The 25,399-nt window shown below is 43.5% G+C and overlaps 1 protein-coding gene across 5 annotated transcripts in view; it reads left to right on the plus strand.

Annotated features, from left to right (window-relative positions):
• flt4 (fms related receptor tyrosine kinase 4) overlaps positions 1-25,399 on the plus strand; it is a 45,245-nt gene that overhangs the window by 12,820 nt on the left and 7,026 nt on the right. Inside the window, exons 3-22 of one of the 5 annotated variants that reach the window (XM_057349340.1) lie at positions 153-427; positions 3,983-4,110; positions 4,779-4,956; positions 6,861-7,003; positions 7,555-7,726; positions 7,815-7,932; positions 8,358-8,533; positions 8,675-8,840; positions 9,696-9,822; positions 10,181-10,289; positions 10,610-10,951; positions 11,109-11,255; positions 14,011-14,142; positions 15,605-15,711; positions 15,974-16,109; positions 16,198-16,302; positions 16,386-16,499; positions 16,689-16,777; positions 24,803-24,947; positions 25,266-25,360. In XM_057349340.1, coding sequence (XP_057205323.1) covers positions 153-427; positions 3,983-4,110; positions 4,779-4,956; positions 6,861-7,003; positions 7,555-7,726; positions 7,815-7,932; positions 8,358-8,533; positions 8,675-8,840; positions 9,696-9,822; positions 10,181-10,289; positions 10,610-10,951; positions 11,109-11,255; positions 14,011-14,142; positions 15,605-15,711; positions 15,974-16,109; positions 16,198-16,302; positions 16,386-16,499; positions 16,689-16,777; positions 24,803-24,947; positions 25,266-25,360 — 3,004 coding nt within the window. The remainder of the gene's footprint in view (positions 1-152; positions 428-3,982; positions 4,111-4,778; positions 4,957-6,860; positions 7,004-7,554; positions 7,727-7,814; positions 7,933-8,357; positions 8,534-8,674; positions 8,841-9,695; positions 9,823-10,180; positions 10,290-10,609; positions 10,952-11,108; positions 11,256-14,010; positions 14,143-15,604; positions 15,712-15,973; positions 16,110-16,197; positions 16,303-16,385; positions 16,500-16,688; positions 16,778-24,802; positions 24,948-25,265; positions 25,361-25,399) is intronic. The other 4 variants (XM_057349342.1, XM_057349341.1, XM_057349343.1 and 1 more) reach the window with 4 other exon arrangements.

Genomic DNA, 25,399 nt, shown 5'->3' on the forward strand with positions numbered 1-25,399 from the left:
AGCGTTGTTTGTGCTGTGGCCGTGAATGATTCCTGAAACGGTGCAACTTGTTGTACTTGTTAGATTACGATTTTTTAGATATTATAAAACAAGCAAAAAAAGTTACGGTAAAGGGAATATCTGTAATGTGATTATGTGACCCGCTCCACCAGGGGACAGCGGATTCTGGACTGGAGCTGGCCTGAAGAGTCTTTGAGTAAAGTGGACTTTACAGATCGCCAGGAGCAGCAGCCGCCCGCTGACACCCCGGGTGACAGAGCAGTGAGGGTGAAGGAGTGCCAGGGAGAGGCTGGGAAACCCTACTGCAAAACATTAATACTGCCCAACAGCGAGGCCGATGACTCAGGGTACTACCGCTGTTTCTACCAGGACATCAGAGCTGTCATCGATGGCACCACGGCTGCCAGCATATACGTCTTTGTGCGAGGTGAGAAGCGTATAGTCTTATTGTGAGTGTCATCATACGAGATCACCATCAATCCTCCGTACAATTGCACTTTAATGGCTGTATCACGGCATCTTACAGCAACAGTTTTTTATTGCTAGTGACCTCAAGCGTAAACAATTCTTCACTTTCAAAAGACACTAGTTGTTCCCTGTGGTTTTAGGCCACAGTTAACCTTTGAAAAAATAGATGTTATTTACGAGGGAAAACATTTCACTCACAAGAATCATTTATATCTTTGCAGCTAAACAGCAATGTACTTTCGCAATCCGCGGCTTCTTCCCCAGGCAAACCGAATCACAAATCCCTTTTTGATTTGATTCCTCTTAAAGAATGCTTGGCCGGGGAATTCTTGTCTAATGTTTCTCTTTTCTTTGGGGAGCCGACAAGATCATCCTAAACATTTCTTCAGAAGATCACAGAAGATTATACATGAACACGGTTAGAGCATGTTTGCTTTGCCCCTGCGACGGCCTGAGGTGAAGAAAGAGCGTCGTACTGAATAAACCAATGATAAGGAAGTTTTGAAGAGAGTTAAATCTGCTGAAATCTGAATAACAGAGAAAGGTCTTTCCTCCTGCCAAAGTTGCCTCGTATCATATTTAAAGCAAAATAGTCATCATTTCGATGGTTTAAGTATATTATCACCTCAGTCATGTGGATGAGTGTTTGTAACTGTAGTTTAATTGTCATTGATATTACATTTGGAAGTCAAGACTGGATTTGTATCACTAAATGAGCCTTTTCAGTCAAATGTTTTATTCGTCACTGGATAAGTTAAATCACTTTTCTGGGAAAAAAACGTTTTGGATCCGGGCCTATAAGTATAGTCCTGCTTTAAAGAATTGCTCATGTTTTCAAGCCTGCATTAAAGGAAGTTTAAAGAAATCCTAGAGAGAAAATCGTGATCTTTGATGGATTTCCATTGTATTTCATTCAGTCTCAGATGCTTCTCTTAAAATTGATTAGGAGAAATAAAATTGGAAACATTCACCATTAATGATCATTTGATAAAAAAAAGCCGCATAGCAATTTCGTTTTGTGTAAAAAGGCATCTCATGCGAGTGAGTACAGTAAATAATAGTGTCATTTTTGAGTGAACTATTCCTTTTAGACTCCAGATGGGAACTGTTTATCCTTGCAACACAATCCAGCTCATATTGGTAACCGTTTGGCTTTTAAACCGATTGATCAAACAGTCGCCTACAGTGGACAGCTTGCCTGGTGTTACTCTCCTTCTTTGACAGCAGTTTAGGAGCGTGGATGAAACGGAGCCAGGTCAGGTACGAACGTCCCGCTGACTTGCTCGCTCGTGTGAAATGTTGCCTGATTTCTACTGACAAACAGTTTTCACAAATCTTAGCGGGGGGCTGATCAGAAGCAGCTGAAATCACAGCTATAAATTAGCAGAGAGCGTAAAGCAGAATGGCACCTGGCTGCATGTGGCTTCAGTTAACCACTTACCGGTCCATATACCACCGCCTGTGGCCCCCAGGAGCCGTCGGCATTGAGCGCTCCGTTATGGCTACATATGCCTCAAAGCGCCTCCCGTCCTCTGCCGAAGAAAATCGGTTTCACTTCGCAAAAGTGATTTATCATGAAACACTGTAGCTTTGAGGATTTGCGTATTTTTCCTATTACATCTGTGTATGCAGAACACCACGGGACAGAAACGTAAACCTCAAGATACGAAGGATTTGTTTGGACTCCGAAAGCTTTGAGACGCGTGAGGAAAATTCACGCTCCTTTATAATGCTGCCTTTAGAGAAACAGCCATCACCAGGTGATGTTCAAATAAAAGCTCAGAAACAGCCTCGCGACCTCCTGTGGAAAGCAAGAGCCAGAGGTTTGTTTTAGCAGCCCCCCACATATGGATTCTGTCAAATACAAAAGTCTGTTATTACGTGGATTTAGGAACGGCGCTGAAGTTTTCCCCTTTTGGATTTTGCAGATCGACGACTGTTTATATTCAGTCAGAGAACTTAAGGTGGAATGTTGAGCCTTATGACCGCAGGATTTTAAATGAATAATCCGAGGTGAATACGATGACAGGGCCGCAAGCTTGAAATTGTCTGCATACTTGCATATGATTGTTTCTGGACATCCTGAACCCATACGATATGGGCAGCGGCGGACTGGGAAGCAAATTCGGCCCTGGATAATTCGGCCCACATCGGCCCTCCACCAATTCTGTTGACGGGGGGTGGGATGTTTGGGTGGCAACTGTTTGGGTGGCAACTGTGTGTTTCATGGCATCGGCCCTCCACTGATTCTGTCGACGGGGGGGGGGATGGGCTGGGGGGTTGGTGGGATGTGTTATATGTAACGTGTGCATTGCGTTACATGCATACGTGTCCGACTCGCTAGTGCCTTCGTGTTGCTTGCATTCGCGTTTATAATATGTCCGCCAGTCCTCCCCTGGTCATGGCCGTTCTGGACTTTGACAGAATGTCCTACTGGTCAGTCCGCCCCTGGATATGGGTCACTTGCCTCAAATACGACTCAAGCAGTTCCTAGCTTTGGTTGTCATAGAAACATTTTTAAACAAACCCTGCAGAAACAGGCGGGAGATGGATGACATGGGCTCCGCTGCTGTACTCCTATTGGTAGTCGCTCCCGAAAGTCGAGTTTGTGGAGTCGCTAAACACACCCACTTCCTGTCGGCAATGGTCTCTGTCGCTCGTGTCGCTAGGCCACCATCGAAATGAATGACATTGCTGGCGGTCTGAACGGGCTTTAGTAGTGCCTCGATGCCACAGAAACTTTCTCCCTAATGTTTTTTATGGTTTAATCTGCGCGCTAATCAGAAATTCCCATATCTCAGTTGGTAGAACATTGTGTTAAAAGCATAAAGATTACGGGTTTGATCCTATGGGAACACACATACTGATTAAAAAGTACACTTCGAATGCTTTGTACATCACTTATCCAAAGCATTTGCCAAATACATATACATAAAAGCTTATTTTGCGTATTAAATATTGGAAAATGGCGGGTAGGTGACCGCGTACAAAGTTCACACATTACGTACAGTATAACAAACCAACATTTTGATTTGTCAAAACGGTCAAAAGCCATTTGACGACTAAAGCAACAGTTAGAGGATAGAGCATGCTGCTTAATTTTAAAACATCAAATAATTATTACATCAATACAAATATGTATTAAAACTGTTTGAACATATTTGTCAGCATGCTTACTAACCAAGCCCGTGCAAAGTTATCAAATCTTTTAACTAATTTATATCAATTAATATAAATGATGTAAACCTAACTTTCGCATTAAATCTGAACAAGGACACCAGGTAGGAATGTGATGTAGCTCTGTGGAAAAAAGCTGTTTACAAACTCCACCCACATGAATCACGTTGGTAACATATAAATACAATTTTACCTACCCAAAAACAGAACTCCATGACAAATGTTGTTCAACAAAACTGTACATAATCAACATTTATTGAAGAAATTGCATTGCCTTGGGGCTGGTTTTACTTTGAAAATGTCTAACTGACCCGATGTCACATTTTTTTCCACACAGACCCAAACCATCCTTTCATCAGGACAAATGAGAACAGCATGGAGACCATCTTCATAACAGACTCTCAAACACACATTGAAGTGCCATGTCTGGTGTCAGATCCAGAGCTGAAAGTGTCTCTCTTCTCGGTAGGTCCAACAGTAGCTTATCTGATCCCTCTGCTAAACAGATTTGGTCTTGTATGTTTCTAGAAAATTCACTTGTATAGCTGCGGTTACAGTGGATACGTTTACTGGAGTTTCAGCAACTTTACCCAGGGAGACAGGTAGACGATCAGGGTCATGGGCAGGTCCCAAGGGCCAGTGTTGGGATCATTGTGTCATCGCAAGATTGCAACAACGGATGCGTCCCTCACAGGTTGTGGGGACAGTGATGGAAGACTGCTCAGCGAGAGCCTGCTCTCTTTGCAGACTGGTGCATCAGGATTTAGTTTCACACATTTTCACACATTACAGTTTGATTCAACTTTTCTTGCTTTGTGATGTAATTTTAGCACATTTCAGTAAGTTATGATGTAAGATTCCTGCAGAGAGAGAGAGATAAGATATTTAAATTCCTGAAAGTTATTTCCTGGCCAAACCCAGGCAGATAGGGTGTCTAAGGTTGTGTAATATATAAAAAATGTAATGAAAAAGAATGTTGTGAGAAGTGTTATCTCAAGGCAAAAACTGTCTGGTGTCATATCACAATCATCTGTCTGTATTCACGGCTGCCATTGATTTCAGATCAGTACATCGAGTTTTAACTTTTATCCCGGGAGGTTTGAATGTAGCCTATTTAATATTCTGTGCTTGAGCAGTTGGAATCGTCTCCAGTGCTGCTGGAAGGCGACGACATCACCTGGAATAACAAAAGAGGCTGGTCTGTTCCCAGACACATCCTTAAGAACACTTCCATCTTCATTGGCTTCTTCTGCTCCATCTCCGTCCAGAACAAAGACTACAGATCATCTATGTACCTTGTGCAGGCCACAGGTGAGATGTTACTCAGTTTTAATAAAATAAATGGGTTTTTTTTGCCTGACCTTTTTATGATGTCACCTCATCAGAATCAGAATCAGAATTTGCTTTATTAGACAAGTGTGTGCAAGCACACGAGGAATTTGTTGTGGTTTTTTATAAGCTCTTGGTACATAAAAAACATATACACATGACATGAGAAGAGGAAGAACAATAAGTAAGTAAAAAATAAATAGGTAGTACTAAGGAAAAGAAAAGAGAAAAAAATAATGTTGTATACAGTTGGAAGATCTATGTACAGATTTGTGCATTTACAGTATATACAGCTGTAAAAATAAAAACTATGCATATGTATTTACATACTCATCTGGTAAATGCTGTCAATAGCCAAAGAGATCTCCTTTGAATGTATTTGTGAAACCTTTTTAAAAATGTACAGATGGCTACAATAAATGGAAAAGATATCATAACAGTGGTTAGCTACTATTTGGGAAACATCAGGATGCTCTCGAGAGGTTTAAAATATAGAGTGTTTCATATTACTCAGGTAAAATGGGTTTCAAAGTGGTTTGTTTTAATGTGATTAGACATTCAAGCAACTTAAAAGTCCTCGGATCATTTACATCAAGGCATTTTAGAAAAGTCCCATGTCCAGTGACTGGAATGACAAACATCTAGCCAACCACAGTCAATGACAACACTGCAATCAACCTATCTCTGACCTTAGATTTTAATTTTAGGGACTAGAGTAACAGACTAGAGTATTCTTCTGGATATTTTTACTGTGTTGGTTTAAGACTGCGACTGGTTTTTGGTTTGTTATTCTAGGACCACCAAAGAATGAACCAGGAACACGTTTTACTAAAACACATTGAATGAATGCTCTCTCTGTGAGTTCACCCGTTCTGTTTTGTCATTACACTGCTAAGATCCTCGTTCTTTTTTGATAAAAACACAAAACATCTGCCAGTATCAACAGTCTATTTTTCTCTGAGGGTTAAAAGAAAACTGACATGATGCTTTTTAGAGCTATAGAGTGTGATTGTACGTACCAGCGGACCTCCTTAACAAATATTTGAGCATTACTTTTGTTACTTTATTAATGCTAGTAATTGTGAAATAGCATCTGTTGGATGTTTTTGGATGAATGAGATCATTGGTGAGTGTACTGAACACAAACACAGACGTCCAGACCACTTTTTTTTCATCTTTGTCCTGGAGAACCACAGCACTACACATTTGTCTCTGTTATCTCCTTGGAATTTGTATCTACAAGGTGTCTAATGTGTACGTGTTCTTACAAACTGCCAGTGATGGTTAGGTTTAGGGGTACAGATTCATTATTGTTTTTTATGATGTGGCTAAATCATATGGCCCCGGTTTCACAGAGAAGGCTTAAGACTAGTCCCAGACTAAAATGAATTTTGAGCTGTCTTAACTGAAACTAACTCGCCCTGACATATATTAGAATATGTCAGTGCCATTGTTTTATCTCAAGGTGCACATCAGTAATGCATTTTAATAAAAGCGACTTAAATAGCCTAAATTAACTAAGGCATAGTCCTGGCTTAAGCTTAAGTCTTGTCTATGAAACCGGGCCATGAATTTGTACGATCTAATTGTAGTATGGGTTGTGCTAATAATCATACAATTCACATCATACAAATTCACACATTAGCCACTTCGTAAAATAGTTAAGAATTCCAGTGAGATCAGGCTGAGCCTCCTAATAGCGATGCACTAAAAAGGAGCGCCTTAGCAACCACATAGCATCTCCCTGGCAACACCTTTGTATGCACAAACACCGCTCTACTTTCTACATATGCCCAAAAAATGATCTTCCAGAAGTGGCATAAAGTTATACGCAGTATGTCGGCAGCCCTAAAAGCTTAACACTCCATGTTTATAACACTCAACAGGGTTTAAGTTTTACGAGCTCAAGCTGTTTCCTGAGGACTCACCCGTGGAGCTCATGCAGGGGGAGGTTCTGGTGCTCAACTGCACGGCTCTGGTCGAGTTCAACGCCGCTGTGGAATTCAAGTGGGACTATCCGGGCCAAAAGGTAATGAGCGGACCAGCCTGTGTGATGTGCTTATCGATGTAATGAACTGCAAGACCTGTCCAATCCAGAATAAACAACCTTAATCTCATTAAAGAGGAGGTATTGGCCTATGGACAAATGACCGGTGGCTTTCGTGCGATTGCTTTCTGTAGTAATAAATCTGTGCAAATGCAAACCGTCATATTTATTATCCTCCCGCACATCTGTTTTTATCAGATCAGTGACTTCTAATCTGTTCAAGGCATTATTTACACTCTCCAATATTTCATTTCTGCACCAGTGTTAGTTAGTTTTATCTAGGTTTCTTGTATTATCTGAAGATTATGGGTGAAATGTGTCATTTTATCCAGAAATGCAATGTATTTTACATACATACATACATACATACATACATACATACATACATACATACATACATAAAATGATGAGCATTTGAAAACGAACTTTACTTTCATTTTAGTTAAGCAGCTCATTTCCACCACATCTTCTCATTACCATAATGTGTTTTCTTCAATGGTGAGATTCCCATTGTCGAAACTGTTCTGTATCAGGAAAAAAGGCTGGCGAGTTTTCAACCCGTGCGCAACGTCCTGGAAAAAAACACCATGGTGTCCAGCATCCTCACCATCCGTAACGTTCACGTGGGTGATACCGGTTACTACACCTGCTCTGCCGGGAGTGTGGAGATAACACGAGATCTCACTACTGTAGTCATAGTTCACGGTAGGTCACAGCGGATTAGTGCTACCTGTGCGTCTATAAAACTGCATATCTGAACGTCTGTCATGTAACAGCTGTTTGTACTCCACAGAAAAGCCGTTCATCAGTTTGGACTACAGGAATGGATCTGTTATAGAGGCTAAAGATGGCCAAATATCTGTCCGGCTCTCAGTGAAATTGTCAGCGTACCCTTTACCGGAAACTCAGTGGTAAATCAATGAAGAAAGATGCTATGATGCTATGGGCTTTTCTCAATGAATGCCACTGTAAAAAATCACTTTCTTACTTAGTATTTTTGTCTTTTTTACCTCCATTCAAGATTATTTTTCTTACCCCATTGGCAGATTTTTTGCTAGTTTTAAGCAAATATTCACTGAAATGTCATATTTTTTTGTCTAAAAACAAGACTTGTTTTCTTAGGTCATTTTACTCATCAAGAAAATGCATCTTGATTGACATTTCTATTGGTAAACAAGACAAAAATACTAAGTAAGAAAGTCATTTTTTGCAGTGGTTTGCTCAAGTAAAATAGGTTGCAAACACTATTTCATGTTGACTCTAAAATAAAGATTGTCTATATATATTTTAAATAATGGAGACAGTATTATTAGGTTGTGTGTGTGTGTGTGTGCAGGTATAAGAATGGGAAATTCATCAGCAGACGGCCGGAGTTCAGCAGATTTAAGGTCCTGCATCAGGCTCTGGAGATCAGAGATATGTGTAAGCAGGACGCTGGTGAATACACAGTGATAGTGAAAAACACAGCAGCTTCCCTGGAGAAAAGACTCAACTTTACCCTCATAGTTAATGGTAAAGCTCTAATTCTAATAGATTGTATATTTGTTTCATCCATTACTATCATGTCAGTAAACTTACTAGTGCATGCTAGCATATACAGTAGGTGGCCTCAAAGTTTACAGATATGGACTAAAAGACCATCGTCATGTGCAGTTCCTCCCCAGATCCACGAGAAGGAGGCAGCAGCGCCTACCAACCCCTACAGGAAGAGCAGTCGCCAGACCCTGACCTGCACCGCCACCGGCAACCCCCCGGCCACCATCACCTGGCAGTGGAGGCCGTGGAGCCCCTGCGGTCTCAACAGCACCCGCAGAACCCTGTAAGCGACGAATGACGGGTTCTGAGCTGCTCGGCAGTCTTTGTTCGGATGTTAAAAACATCAGCAGGATGTTCAGGCACTGATGGGATTTTGTGCTTGGCAACAGTACGGATTCAATGGGAATATTAGCTGTCAAATTATTATTGAATGTTAAATGTGATAGCTCACGGTTCACACGGAGTTCAGAGCGGATAATCTCTGTCCCTTTTGGCGATGTACCTGTGGTCACTCACTTGATGGAGATGCTACTTTCCCGTTTTTTTCAGTCGTGTTGTGTTTATTTTCTCGCGGCGCTGTGGCAGCGCTGAAGATAAGGCAGCTGGGGAGGGTGGAGAGGTTAGGGGCGCTGGGGATATTTATAGTGCTCTGTTAGCATGTAGAGTTTTGTGTCTGAAGAACAGGAAGATCAGACCGGTTTGAGTCTCGTCTATAGTCCGCTTTGGATGTACTGTGGATGGGTGTCACGTTCAGACGTACCGCAGTACGCACCAACAGCTGAAGTCTGCTGGGATACCTATTTTGTAGAAATAGCCAAACTATTGATGTGCCTATATAGCGTTTAAAGGTATGCTTCTGCCATTATATTTTTTGAGAGCCAGTTTGTGGCCTTTATTTGTATCCTCAGTTAGCTCTCATCACACACAGGAAGGTAGACACATCTGAAAGCTCTTCCTGGTGTAGGAACTGCCCACGTGTGCATCCTGATATTCCTCAACTCCCTGCCCGTTTACCTTTATTCCCACGCACATACATCATTTACGTTCTTAGATTTTTCAGCGTATTTTTTATTGAGAATAAAATGCTTCATCTACATATTATATTTTCAAAGTCTGACTTTCTACTGACGTTTGACAGGGGTCGAAGGGGCCAGCGAGATAAGATTCCCGTATGTCAAGACTGGATAGATTTGGATCCGGACCACACTGTCAATCCTATCGAGAGTATCGAAACTTTGACTGAGATGGTGGATGGGAAAGAAAAGGTTTGCCTTCCTGTTTTAATTCCTTCCTGCACATTTCCCATAAATGTCTGAATCAAATTTAAACCAAGTGCCCCCTGCTTGAACCCCGAGTGTTTTCATACCACACCAGACATCTGAAACGTGACATTTAGGGGCGGCAGGGTGCAAACGCGTTACAGTTTCCACTTTCGAAATATTTGACTCAATCTTGCAGTGCTCGCATCCTGGACGGAGAGGGAATAAACACACGACACTCTCTTCCTGTTTTATGTCGCACCTGTGAGGTCATATCCTGTGTGTGGCTCTGGAATGGAGTGATGGAGGGAAGAGAGAGTCTTGCTGTGATCCAAATGAAGCATCTGGATTTGCTGTTTTTCAGGCCGTAGGTCGTGTGGTGATTCAAAATGCCAACGTGTCCGCCATGTACAAGTGCTCAGCTGAGAACAAAGTGGGAAAAGATGAACGCTTGATCTATTTCTATGTAACAAGTGAGTGATCACCAACAATTGCTAGCAATGCCAGAGACATGGGTTCGATTCCTAGAGGGGGAACGGACTGAATTGATCTCAAAACGTTTTTGATAAAAGCATCTCCTCAAATGCGTAAACATAATAGAAACCTGCTAAAGATGACTCCAAACACTTGAGTAAATACAAAGCAATACCCTGGCAAAACCCGTGGCACACTGGCATAATGGCGGCAACGTCACATGTTTTCATTAATCAATAAAAAAATGTGATTCATTTTTCTTATCACATTTCTGTGTCTGCAAATCCTGATTTACGGTTACTGTTTGTTATTGGCTTAGCTATCCCAGAAGGCTTTGGTATCGAGATGGAGCCGTCAGAGGAACCGCTGGAGAAGGATATGGTGCGACTGAAGTGTAATGCAGACAACTACACGTATGAGAACCTGCAGTGGTACCGTCTGGACCCGCAGGCTGTTCCACCAGAGCTGGACTGTAAGAGTCTGCACCAGTACGCTGAGTCTCTGGGGGGGAAGCTCTCCTTCCAGACCTCCAGCAACAACTGGGTCCTAGAGCTCGCCATCGCCAACATCCAGCTCCAGGATGAGGGCAACTACGTGTGCGAGGTGCAGAACCGGCGCAGCGGGGAGAAACACTGTCACCGCAAGTACATCCCGGTCAAAGGTGAATGTCATTTAATAACACTTCTGTTACTGGCCAATTACCAAGTATTTTCTGGCCCAACAGTGGCGGTTAATCGGTCTTGGTCATTATGTATTGATCTGCTATGTGATATATCTCATTGGACCTAACCAAAATGAAAGGTCTTTTTCTCTTGCAGCGCTGGAGGCACCTCGCTACCGTCACAACCCCACCAATCAGACAGTGAACGTGAGCGAGTCGCTGCAGATGGAGTGTGATGTGGAGGGTACTCCGTCACCCCAGCTCTCCTGGTCCAAAGACAACCAGCCCCTCCAACATATATCAGGTTTGTTGATCGTGTCTGTCCTACAGCACAGTTAAAGGGATAGTTCACCCAAAAATGTCATCACTTACTCACCATCTCTTCATTTTAAACCTGTATGACTTTCTTTCTTCCGCAGAACACAAAAGGACATGTTTTGAAGAATGTTGGTAACCGAACAATGGCAGTACACATTCACTTCTATTGTATGGACACAAAACCAATGCATGTCGATGGGTACCGCCGTTGTTCATTCACCAACAACATTCTTTAAAATATCTTCTCTTGTGTTCTGCAGAAGAAAGAAGGTCATGAAGGTTTGAATTGACAATTTGGGGAGAACTATCCGTTTAATAGCGGTGTTTGCATCACTATCATTCAAACAGTACTTTATAGGGATGTAACACTATTATCGATATTGTGTTATCGCGATAGCAAAATTGTCTCAATATTAAGGTGGTCACGTCACTGTATGAAACGATAGGTCTTCCGGGCCTAACGTAGAGAATGTTAAAAAAAATAGATGTTACCTTTGGCAAGGTCCATCTGGTGCAATTGTTTTTTGGATTAAAATTAGTCATTTTAAATATTGCAACAAATATCGTACCATGGACTTTATATCGAAGTATTATCGTACAGTGAGATTTTGATATTGTTACATCCCTAGTACTTCAGGTTAGGGATTTGAACTGTGAACTCTCATGAATATTGAACTAAAGTCACAGATATTAAAGATTTGTTAGATTGATACAATAAAAAAAGTTGAACTGACTTACATTGAAGGAGCAGTCTGACTCATATCAGCTCTGGAATACCACAGAGACTTACAGAGCCTGAAAATGACATGACCAACTTACATGTTTCACATTCTTTCTGATGGTTGATCGTTTTACATACATCAGAACACACGCATGCACACACAGACACTAACATGTGCCTGTATCTTTGCGATCTGCATCCACCTAAAACTCTCACTATCGCTTCCGTTGCAATATGCACATATCTTCAGCCACCATCCATAAAGTGAGGCCTGGAGACCTTACGTTTCTAGTCAAACTGTACACTGTTTTTCTTTATTTTGATTCCCTCTTCATTTTTCTGCATGTTCTTCAGTCCCCCGTCGCATTAACACAATGGCCCCATCTAAAATGATCCCATTACAGTTTACATTATACACCACACAGCTGTCCCAGCCAAACCAGCACATATTTGAAAAGGAACACACATATTCACACACATACACACACTATTACTATCTGTCACACGCAAAATGTAATTCCAGGTCTGAAATATTCACACTAATGCACTCTCAATCTCCATGATGAATATGTTCATTACTATATTGCATGTAGAGGGAGTAAAACGACACACCTCGAGGGATGGATGTGGGTTGATAGCGGCTCATAAGTGAATTCACATGCAGTAAAATTCAAGCAGACCTCTGTGTGTGTGTGTGTGTGTGTGTGTGTGTGTGCGTGCGTGCGTGCGTGCGTGCGTGCGCATGTGTGTGTTGAGGGGTTATTATAAGGGGTGCAAATTCAGTTCAAGCGTTAGAGAATAGCAGGAGGTCTGCACAGAATTTGTGTTAACACTTTTGCTGAGCTAATTGTATTCATAGAGAAACCGCAGTCGATTTTAAAGCCTATAAAATGCACTGAAGTCGTGAATTACGTACGGTTTTCATCAACACTTGGCCATTAAATGTATCTGATGGTTGTTTTGAAGTGATGGTGGGCTGTTTCTCCTAGAGTCCAGAATAAAAAAGAGAGTTGTTTTTGTTTGAGTTCTAGCTGTCATCTTTTAGTAAATTAGACATGACGGATCAAGAGGCAGCAGATTTATTATAATGAGAGGACAAAAGCTCGGAAACAATTATGTCTTAAGATCTATTTTAAATGTGGCACCCTGTCATTGAAGCAGAAACAGTCCTGGTAAATATTTGACTTTTGATTATTAGTTTAGATAGCAAAGAACAAAACTCAAAAGTTTGAAAAATTGTTTCAAACAATAAATAAAAAAAATCCATCAAAAAAGTCGAAACTAAAGGCTGGAATACACTACAAGACGTTTGCTCAGATTTTCATTCTGGACTTGTTGCAGAATGTGCTACTCTGCAGACTTTGTGTGATGCCCTGTTTTTCTCTGCAAACTTTCAAAAAGTCTGCAAGTGTGAAGTGATGTCTAGTTTTTAGGGCTTTCAAACGATTAATCGCGATTAATCGCATCCAGAATAAAATTTTGTATTTACATATTATATGTCTGTGTATTGTGCATATTGATGTTGTACTTATAAACACTTACACATGCATGTAAACATATTAAGGAATTTTTATTATATTTACCAATATTTTAAATTATATATAAATGTTTGTTAATTTTATATGTACTATTTATTCTAAATATATGCATGTATGTGTATATGTTTTCATAAATACAAAATGAATATGCACAGTACACAGACATATATTACGTAAACACAAAACTTTATTCCGGATGCGATTAATCGCAATTAAACATTTAAAGTTTTAAACATTTAGTTTTTAAAAAATCTCTTCAGATTTTAAAAGTCGTGTAGTGTATTCCAGCCTTAAAACTATAACTTTAAAGACACAGAGGAACGATTTTTTCCAGTCAAAATCCATTTAAATTTCAAGAGCTTGTTGTGCATTTTCATTGTGAAACTTCAGCGCAGAATAAACGGACCTTACGGCTTCAGTATGTGAAGTGATGTAGTCAGAAATCCGGTTGTGTGATTGTGTGATTTTGTGGATGTGTGCAGGGATCCTCCTGCAGGACTCTAATCGGACTCTGAGCATTCAGCGAGTGAGAGAGGAGGACGCCGGTCTGTACACGTGCACCGCCTGCAACCAGAGGGGCTGTGTTCAATCCTCCGCCACTGTGTCTGTCATTGGTGAGCACATCTCTTTTGTGACAGGCCGTTGTGGTGTACAGTGTTCTCTTTATCATCTCTTATATTGTTAAATTTTAGATTTATGCCAGGGGTAGAACCACATGTAGGTTATAAGCTTATGCACACACACACATGCACGCACGCACACACACACACACACACGCACACACACACGCACGCACACACACACACACACACACACACACCATTGTTTTACTCCATTATGACACAAGGACATCTCATAGACCTCCACTGCTTTCATACCAGGCTAATGATGTTTTCTATCCCCTGCTTTTATCTCTTAAATAACCTTGTTACAGACCGTTATTAGACTGACATAATTAGATTTAAAATGAAACATGTTTAGTGTGCTCCTTAAGATTTTTTGTTACATTTGTGAGGACATTTTCAGAAATTTGGCCATCACAGGAACCCTCAAACCTGTACACAGACACCTGTTTCATATGTACCTCTAACTCTAGTCATTACAGACACATTTTTGACACTGGACTACAAAACCAGTCAGAAGTCGCATGAGTATATCTGTAGCAATAGCCAACAAAACATTGTATGGGTCAAAATGATCGATTTTTATTTTATGCCAAAAATCATTATGATATTAAATTAAAATCCTGTTCCATGAAGATATTTAGTAAAATTCCTAAAATATATAAAAACTTTATTTTTGTGAGTGGATGCAGCAAAATCGCTAACAAAAATGGCCGGAAACACGCCTACAAAAATCGCGAAAAAATATCTATGTAAAGTTTAGATTAGAATTTCAGCTTTCGGGTTCATCTACTCTCCACAACGTCATTACAGTGGTAAGTCAATAGAGAGCATTAAAACAAACCTATTTCTTCTTCGAAACGGCCTGCTACAGCGTCTCTGATATACAAACGTAAAGGTGAATTTCTCAATTTATTGATTTTTTTGCAACATCAGATTCCATATTTTTAAATCGTTGTATCTCGACCAAATATTGGCCTATCCTAACAAACCATACATCAAGATTTCAACCAACCATTTCAGATGCTGTATAAATCTCAATTTTGAAAAATTGACCTTTATGACTGGTTTTGTGGTCCAGGGTCACATTTGTACTGTTTTGGTGGTAATGTCATTTCTTTTAAACCTGACCATCACACACACACCTTTCCGTTGTTCATGCTCTATCTTCTCTATTCTCAGTTAATCTTAAAATCGGGTTGGATATTAGACAAATGACTATTATCACACTAAAGAAGTCGACATACGCTGCACTAGCTTATTATCCCCACCAAGATTTGCACCAGCTCACCAGAAGGACTGTTTCTCAGTACTGTAATAATGAATATAGTCGAATATTGTAATGAAGATAATGAGCGGTTCAGAACTGACATGTTGTGTGAATGGATTTTGTGATAAATATGGGGTTATACAGACAGTTTTAACACACACGGCATTTGTTTTCATCCGCCAGGTTCTGATGACAGGACCAGCGTAGAGATAGTCATTCTCATCGGCACGGGCGTCATCGCCATCTTCTTCTGGGTTCTTCTTCTCGTCATCTTTTGCAATGTTAAGCGGGTCAGTACAAACAGTTCGCCTTACACTCAACTCATGAATTTCACCCTTTTAGTCTCTGTAATAAATAATTCAGTCATTCAGGAAACTTCCGTCGCCTATACATCCGGTCGAAATGTCCGCAGGGCTCCAAAGTAATTATCTGCTTTTTTTCAAGCCACATTAGCATTCTAACTGTAAATTGAACGTGGCCAGCCAAGTCAGCATTTCTTCAAGACTCTTTCTACATTCAATCAGCGGTAGTCATTGTTTTGTTGTCCCGCAGGTGAACCCAGCTGATATCAAGACAGGTTATCTGTCAATCATCATGGACCCAGGGGAGGTGCCACTGGAGGATCAGTGTGAATACCTGCCCTATGACTCCAGCCAATGGGAGAGACCCCGAGACAGACTGTGTCTCGGTACTTTCACACACTGCACATTTAACTTTACTACAATACTAGACGTATTGTATTTGACTAACAATGAACTCTTTCTCCATGTTTGTAGGGAAGGTGCTCGGACACGGAGCGTTTGGAAAGGTGATTGAGGCCTCTATCAGTGCACATGACAAGAAAACCTGCTCTAACACGGTGGCCGTCAAGATGTTGAAAGGTACGTTCTCGTCTGTAAACCGCAGTCAGTGGACATCTTGATGCTTACATTCACTGGAACTGTTTTTGTGGTGTTTGGGACAGAGGGAGCTACCGCCAGCGAACACAAAGCGCTCATGTCAGAACTGAAAATCCTCATTCACATCGGAAACCACCTCAATGTCGTCAATCTGCTCGGAGCATGTACCAAACCAAATGGTGTGTGTGTACCAATCACTCTATTTCACATACAAAATGTAGAAAACAAAACAGGTAAACGTCTAAATATGTAGTTAACCCGGTTTCAGTGGGGTTTGCAGTTTACTTCTGATTTTCGGTGAATAAAGTGTGAGATTAAAAGATAAAATTTCATTTTCTGACCTCCGTCTAACCGTCTCTGATGTCTAGGTCCTCTGATGGTCATAGTGGAATACTGTAAATATGGAAATCTCTCCAACTTCCTGCGTGCCAAGAGGGAATTCTTCTTACCGTACAGGGTGAGAGAGAATATCTGACTGATTTAACATAACATGCAGTCATTCTTTATTCATATTTTATATGAAAACTAATGCAACTAGTGCCCATCTATTCTGGTTTCTTGTCGGTTGCCTTTTCTTTATTATTGAGTCCAAGTCGGTATATTTCAAACACATTTTTATTCAATGTCATTTTAGTTTTGCAATGAAAAAAAGCAATATGTTGGCACTCTTTTATTTATATCTGCATCTGAAGGATATTGGGATCATGAAAAACTATTTAGTCAAGTGACCCTAAACGTTGACCATTATTGTATATCCATCATGCAGCATTACACTGTAATCGGTTGTAACTAGGGATGCGGCCCGATACCAAGCTCATGTACTCATACTCGTAATGTATGGGAGGCAAATCCTGCCAAATTTAAATAAATTAATTAAACGATGAAAATGAAAACCAGATTAGCAATTTCATTATACACAACTGCGTGCACAATATGTGCCAAAATGAAAAATAAAATGAAATTATTTTCATTTTCATTTTTACACTGACAATGCGTTGTACCTGTCAAATTGAAAACGAAAATGCAATTGGTGATTTTACATTTCATTTTCACTAAAATCTCGAGGCAAGACTGCCAATATGAAAATGAAAAGGCAAATGTGAAAAAGAAATTGTAAAAACATTTTTTACAAAGGTTTTATTAATGTTCACGCAATAATACTGACACAATTCAAATTAAAATGTAAACTTTGATTTTCATTTTATTTTCTCTTCTCTTTTATTTCATTTTCGTTTTCATTTTATATTTCTTGTTCACAGTCATGCAAATTACATGTTAGGGTGTGGACGAGCGTCTGCATTACTGGGAATGCCCACAAAAACGCCATATCCGTTTATTCGAACGAACGTGTAGACCTTGTCAGGCGCTAATGTTCGGTTTGAGGTTGATAAGGTGTGTTCAACTTAACGCGCGTGGTGGGTACTTCATTCATTATGATTATGAGCCAATCGTTATACGAAGCGCTGCACTATGTTATGAATGCATGTTTTAAATGATGCGCCTGTTTAAATTCCTTGAAGTTCAGCTGTCATACCAAAAAAACATCTAATACCTACAACACTTATAAGTGCAGGCCTGTGTCATCGCGCCGTGGGACAAAAAAAACATTCGAATGAATTAATAGTGCTGTGCGTATTAGATGTTCCCTATCGAGAGCGGTCTCTCGACATTGCGGAAGCTTCCGCATATGGGAACTCCTCCCTTCTCACCTCTCCCGAAGTCTTATTGGATAACGCCAGTGAAACTGGCCAATTGTCGCGCTCGCAACCGAATGTAATTACTGGCGACCAGACAGTATAAATATAGTGCACAGCGACAATACCTCAGAATCTTCTCTTTCACGCTGCCATCGTTGATATCGTCAGAAGCTTCTTCATCCGATGGCCACCTTCTGTTGTCTTTGCGCGGGTCCCATGGACCCACAGGATACACATGAGCATTGCATCACCTGCCTGGGCCTAGCCCACGCTGAGGCGGCATTCGGAGAGTCTGATTGCGCGTACTGTGCTGACCCGCCGGCGCGTGTCTTGAGGACTCGCAGGAACGTTGCTCGAGGATTATTCGGGTCGAGGCCCACTGCCGCCAAAGGGCCGCTGGTGGGCCCACCCATGCCACGTGGTGGCGACGACGACGACCCGGCTCAGGGTCGCCGTCCTCTGCTGTCGCCTCGTTCCCCGGTCATTTTCACTGAGGAGAGCCTTCGTCCCCCTCGCCCGTTGCGGATGCCATTTCCTTCAGCCTCGACGAGGAAGACGACGACTTTATGTCCATCTCGGCCTCGGTGAAGGACTGGGCGGAGTCGGAGCGGGACCGCACCGACTCGGAGAGCACCCCAGACCTCCAGGAGGAGTTCATGAGGGTGCTGGAAAAGGCCGTTAAGGAGCTCGACCTTAGCTGGAGCGCCCCGGAGGAGCTAGCTAAAAGTAAGCTTGATTCCTGGTAGTGTCAAGTGGGCCACCGCCAGGCTGCACCGAAGAGGAGTACTCCTTTTTTCCCTGATGTGCACGAGCACGTGGTTAAGTCGTGGACGGCCCCTCAATCGGCGCGAGTCCACGCTGCCACACAGGCTATGTTCGCCCACGTGGACGGGGCGGAGGCCCATGGTTATACCCGCATGCCGCCCGTGGAGGAGACCCTCGCTGTACATCTGTGCCCCTCCTCCTCTTCGCTGAGCGCGGGACAAGGTCTGCCGTTGAAGCCGTGCAGGTTTACCGCCCACCTCGCCGACAAGGCGTACACCTCCGCCGGGGAGGCAGCCTCCACGCTGCACTCGATGGCGGTTCTACAGGTCTTTCAGGCGAAGATTCTGCAGGCGCTGGATGGGGGCGCCTTGGATGCGGACGCTGTGAAGGACCTGAGGGCGGCGACGGACTTCGCGCTGATGGCGACGAAGCGCACCGCACAGGCTATCGGCAGGTCAATGGGCTTCATGGTCGTCATTCACCGCCATTTGTGGCTGATGCTGGCGGACCTCAAGGAGGCTGACCGGAAGTCGCTGCTCAACGCTCCCATTACTCCCTCTGGTCTCTTCGGGGATGTCATGGAGTCCGTGTCGGAACGCTTCGCGGAGGCGCAGAAGCGCGCAAAAGCCATGAGCCACATGCTTCCTCGCCGTTCGTTGCAGCCGGCGCCGAGAGCGAGATCCTCGTCTGCTTCGCGCTCTTCCCACAGGCCGGCTAAGCAGCCCGCTGCCGCGGCTTCGGCTCCCCGAGACCCTGGGCCGGACGTCTGGCCTAAGCAGTGGTCTGCCCCAGCTAGGAAGAAGTACGGGCAGAAGAGAGGTCATCGAGGCAATAGCGGATCGTCTTCGGGTGCCAAGCCGCCTTCCTGACGGGTCTGCAGAGAGGAGGGGAGAGTTTGTGAGCGGACCGGTGCTCAAGCGGCGCCGTTTGCATCTTGTTTCCCCTGCTGTTGCGGGCGATTGTTGCAATGCTCAAAATTGTGTGTGTACATGTATTAAAAGCACTTACCTCCTCACAAAAGGAGCTCTCTCCCCTTCACTCACACCACACTGTGTCCCCTGCCCTGCCACGGTGCAGCGCGAAGCCACAGTTAGAATATGTTATAACCGTCATCCCCTCGCCCACGGTAGCTCCCGTGGGAGAGCGGCGGCCGGAGCCTCACGCGCTTCACATTCCCCCGCCAGTGCAATTAGCCTCGCGAGGGCAGAGCGCGTCTCCGGAATATCAGCAAGCTGTTGCCGTGCAACGCTCCGGTGCTGAGACAAGAGATTCACAGCGTGCTCGGGAAAAGAGCGATAGAGCGGGTTCCTCCAAGCGAGGTAGAGTGCGGTTTCTACAGCCGGTATTTTGTGGTGCCCAAGAGAGATGGCTGACTCCGTCCTATTTTGGATTTGAGACCCATCAACCGAGCACTTCACAAGAGGGCGTTCAGAATGATCACGCTAAAACAGATCCTGGCGCAAGTTCGTCCAGGGGACTGGTTTGCGTCCGTGGATCTGAAGGATGCATATTTTCACGTTCAGATAGCCCAGAGCCACCGGCGCTTCTTGTGGTTCGCGTTCGACGGAGCGGCGTACCAGTTTGCTGTGCTGCCGTTCGGACTGGCATTGGCTCCACACACGTTCTCGAAATGCGTGGACGCAGCGCTTTCCCCTCTCAGAGCGAGTGGTATGCACATTCTGAACTATCTGGACGACTGGCTGCTTCTAGCCCATTCATGAGATGTGCTTGTCAGTCATACGCAGACACTGCTTCGTCACTTGTCATCCCTGGGGCTGCAGGTGAACGTGCCGAAGAGCAAGCTTCTGCCGAGTCGATCCATAACATATCTAGGGGTATGTTTCTACTCAGTGGAGATGTGCGCCCGCCTCTCTCATGAGCGCTTGGAGTCCATCTACACCGCACTGCGCGCCTTCAGCCTGGACTGGTCCGTTCCACTGAGGGTATTTCAGAGACTTCTGGGACTGATGGCAGTCTGCCACCTGGGTCTTTTGCACATGCGTCCTCTGCAGCTGTGGCTAAAGACTCAAGTTTCGCGGAGAGCATGGTCCTTGGGTCGTGCGCACGTGAGGATAACTCACAGATGCCTCCGCGCTTTGGAACCGTGGCGCGACAGGAGCATGTTCAGCAAGGGGGTTCCCTTGGGGCTTGTGACAACGCGCATGGTGGTAACGACGGATGCGTCTTCCTCGGGCTGGGGTGCAGTGTGCGAAGGCAGGCCGGCGTTGGGTCTGTGGTCGCCGTCTCTGAGCAGTTGGCACATAAATTGGCTGGAGCTGATGGCGGTGTTCTTAGCTCTGCAGACTTTTCGGCCTCAGCTGATGCAGCGTCATGTATTGATTCACACCGACAACACGTCAGTGGTTTCGTACATCAATCGCCAAGGAGGGGTCCACTCCAGAGCCCTTTTCGAGCTGGCTGCGAGGCTGCTGCTGTGGGCAGACCAGCACCTGCTTTCCATCAGGGCAGCGCATATCCCCGGTCATTTGAACTGCGGAGCGGATATGCTCTCGAGGGGAGGTCTTTCCCAAGGGGAATGGAGATTTCACCCTGACTCAGTACGGATGATCTGGGATCGCTTCGGGAAGGCGGAGGTGGATCTGTTCGCGACGAGCGAGAATGCACACTGTCCGCTGTTCTTCTCGCTGCCGCGCTCCCCCAGGGACACGGACGCTCTGACGACGCGCTAGCCAGATGCCTGGCTTTACGCTTTTCCTCCGGTGAAGATTCTGCCCCTTGTGCTGGGCAAGATCAGAGAAGAAAGAGCGTCGGTGATCGTTTTGGGGCCGGCGACTGCAGCGTCACTCTACGGCCGAAGGCGGGTTATGTGCCTAAGTTCCTGTCTACCCCGTTCAGAGAGCAGGTTATTTCGTTGCCCGCTTTGTCTTCCGAGTCGTCTGCCTCGTGTGATGCTCAGAGGGCTGTGTGTCCGGTTAGAGCTTTGAGGGCTTACATTGATCGTACGGCCGGGTTTCGGCTGTCTGATCAGCTCTTCGTGTGCTACGGCGGGGGGACTAAAGGTCAGGCTGTCTCTAAACAGAGGCTCTCTCACTGGATGGTGGACGCTATCAACCTGGCGTATGAGAGTCAAGGGCAGGCCTGCCCTTTCGGCGTCAGGGCTCACTCAACTAGGGCTGTTGCCTCTTCGTGGGCTTGGGCTAGAGGCGTTTATTATTAAGGACATCTGTTGTGCGGCTGGCTGGTCTTCACAGAACACCTTCGCCAGAATCTACAGGTTGGATGTATCCTCATTAGCCTCGCATGTCCTCTCGGTGAGTACGGACAGCTCAATGTTACCTAGTTGCTGATCTCCTATATTGTGCAGTTGTTACCGTGTTACTGTTAACTCTGTGCTTGGTGTTACTGGACTTGCATTATATCTGCCCGGATTTCCACGCTGACTTTTACTATTGTGGTGTCTGCCCTGTCTCAGCGCAGCCCGCTCATTTCTTTGGCTGAGATATGCAAATTTTGTAGAAGACTGTTCTTGCAGCTCATTGGTCTGTCTCATCCAATCAGCTGCGGGCTCTTCAAGGCGACTTCGCGATTGGTTCATCTGTGTGCTTAACACTGGTGAGTGTATGCGGTCGGTTACGGCTGTCTTGCTACTCTTACGGCGGGATTGTATACAGTTCCCATATGCGGAAGCTTCCGCAATGTCAAGAGACCGCTCTCGATAGGGAACGTCTCCGGTTACTATTGTAACCTTGGTTCCCTGAGAAGCGGGAATGAGACATTGCGCTAGCCGCCGTGTTCGTCGCGTGTCAGCGTTGGAGGCGTTCTTTCGCAGATTCTGAGGTATTGTCGCTGTGCACTGTATTTATACTGTCTGGTCGCCAGTAATTACATTCGGTTGCGAGCGCGACAATTGGCCATTCACTGGCGTTATCCAGACTTCAGGAGAGGTGAGAAGGGAGGAGTTCCCATATGCGGAAGCTTCCGCAATGTCTCGTTCCCGCTTCTCAGGGAACCGAGGTTACGATAGTAACCGGAGACGTTTTTAGCGGGGTAAAGTTAGTTTTGTTTTCGATATTCCCGACACATTCAGCGATTAAACGCCAATACCTCCACAACGACTTGCCCTTCTAATATCTTAATAATCTTACCGCTAATAGGACAAAGCTGATAATGTTTCACAACCTTCTTTTATATTGTTTTCGCTCGATATGACAAACACTGACCCACTAAAGCCGTCGCAATGTGCATTAACAGCTGAACTTCAAGGAATTTAAACAGGCGCATCATTTAAAACATGCATTCATAACATAGTGCAGCACTTCGTATAACGATTGGCTCATAATCATAATGAATGAAGTACGCGGGGCTGATTTAAACACATATGAGCCGCTCTCGTGATACCACAAGCAAATTGGTCTGCGCACCGCGCGTGAAGTTTAACACACCTTATCAACCTCAAACCGAACATTACGATGGATTCTATTGTGCTGAGAATGATCGCTTTGTTTATGTTTTCTTAAAAGCAGTCACAGTGTAATGATGATAGCGTGCTCGGGTGCGGATGGTACTGTACAGTGTAAGAGCAGGTCAGCGGCGGAGTGGGGACAATCGTGCTCCGGCATGTTTCAGGGCACGCTAGAGATACAGGCTCTCCAATGCTTTAGTTTGTTCGTCTGTTAACTTATCAGAGATGCAGAACACCACACAACCACTTTTCGGTATTGCACCAGGCACAGTCATCGTCATCATTACAAAGCGCTAAGGCCAAGCGCCTGACAACGTCTACATGTTCGTTCGAATAAACGGATATGACTTTTTGTGGGCGTTCCCAGTAATGCAGACGCTCGTCCACACCCAATAATTAACATGTAATTTGCATGACTGTGAAAAAGAAAATGAAAACGAAAATGAAATAAAAGAGAAGAGAAAATAAAATGAAAATCAAAGTTTACATTTTAATTTGAATTGTGTCAGTATTATTGCGTGAACATTAATAAAACCTTTGTAAAAAATGTTTTTACAATTTCTTTTTCACATTTGCCTTTTCATTTTCATATTGGCAGTCTTGCCTCGAGAGTTTAGTGAAAATGAACCAATCAAATCACCAATTGCATTTTCTTTTTCAATTTGACAGGTACAACGCATTGTCAGTGTAAAAATGAAAATGAAAATAATTTCATTTTATTTTTCATTTTGGCACATATTGTGCACGCAGTTGTGTATAATGAAATTGCTAATCTGGTTTTCATTTTCATCGTTTAATTTATTTATTTAAATTTGGCAGGATTTGCCTCCCATAAATGACACACCGATACCAAAGACCGATACCTCACGTGACATACATAGAGCCCTGGAACGGACGGAATCGAGGAATCCAGGCATTTCCTAACAAGAAATTAGCGCTGAACAGCTAACAGCTAACGTAACAGTTAACGAAATATTCAGATACTGTTTAAATATGTATTCTGCTTGTTTTGCGTTACCGTGTGTGAAAGAGTGGTGCGGTTGCGTGTATTGAACGCATTGTGCTTGTGAAGCTTTCAGCGCCAGCGTTTCACTGCACGAGGACACGAACACGTAAACAAACACCATTTGCGGCGATCCGTCAAAATAAAAGTCCGGTTAACTTAAACGCTATTTGCGGCGTCCCGTCAAAATAAAAGTCCGGTTGACTTGAACAAGTTATAATACACTCACATTTTACCACACCACCCCCCTTAAATTTTTTATAATTTGACCACAGAGTATATTGTTTACTTTAGTAAACTGAAGTAAATGTGCTAGTAAAATTGTGCTACTTATCATAAAAAATAGAACTTGATTAAAAATAGTACTTAAATTTAAGTAGACCTAAAAACAAAAGAAAATGTACCAGTAAGATACTGGTTTATTAACATTATTGTACATTATACAGGCATCGGTTATAGGTATCGGTATGTACCAGAAAAAAATATCGGTACTCGTACTCTGTCTTTAAAAAATGGTATCGGTGCATCCCTAGTTGTAACTCATGTATGATACTTGTTTGGTTTATATTAACGTGAGCTTGTGTTGGTCGGCAGGATCGTTCTCCTAAAACTCAGAGTCAGATGCGGCGAATGATAGAAGCGGGTCAGGTCGACCAGCGTGGACATCAACCATCCACCTCCTCCAACATTACCCCCCCGATGCAGTCTCGGGGTAAGAGCTCTCCATCACTGGAGAAACGTAAGCAGATTCATGAAGTGAAATTCACAGAAACATTTCAACTGTAACATTTGTAACATGTACTGTATATTCACATCACCTCTGTTCCATTACAAAGGAACACAAACTGCTTATTTCATGGACTTGTAAACATTACATCAGCACAACATCATTTAGAGAGGTGAACATTTAGCGGGGTTTGCTTAGACAAACTTTTGTCTGTGCTTGTATGGACGTAAATGATACCTGGGAATTGTTGAGATATATAATATATATACGTATAGATATATAATGATATACTATATAGCTGAGTAATATTTGTGTTTTCTCTGACCGCAGTGGATGATCTGTGGAAGACTCCGCTCACTATAGAGGATCTGATATGCTACAGCTTTCAGGTTGCACGAGGGATGGAGTTCCTGGTGTCTCGAAAGGTTCGATTATAAATGTGTGACCTGTATCTCAATAACTCA

This window comes from Triplophysa rosa, linkage group LG13, assembly GCF_024868665.1.
Source record: "Triplophysa rosa linkage group LG13, Trosa_1v2, whole genome shotgun sequence".
Classification (NCBI taxonomy): domain Eukaryota; kingdom Metazoa; phylum Chordata; class Actinopteri; order Cypriniformes; family Nemacheilidae; genus Triplophysa; species Triplophysa rosa.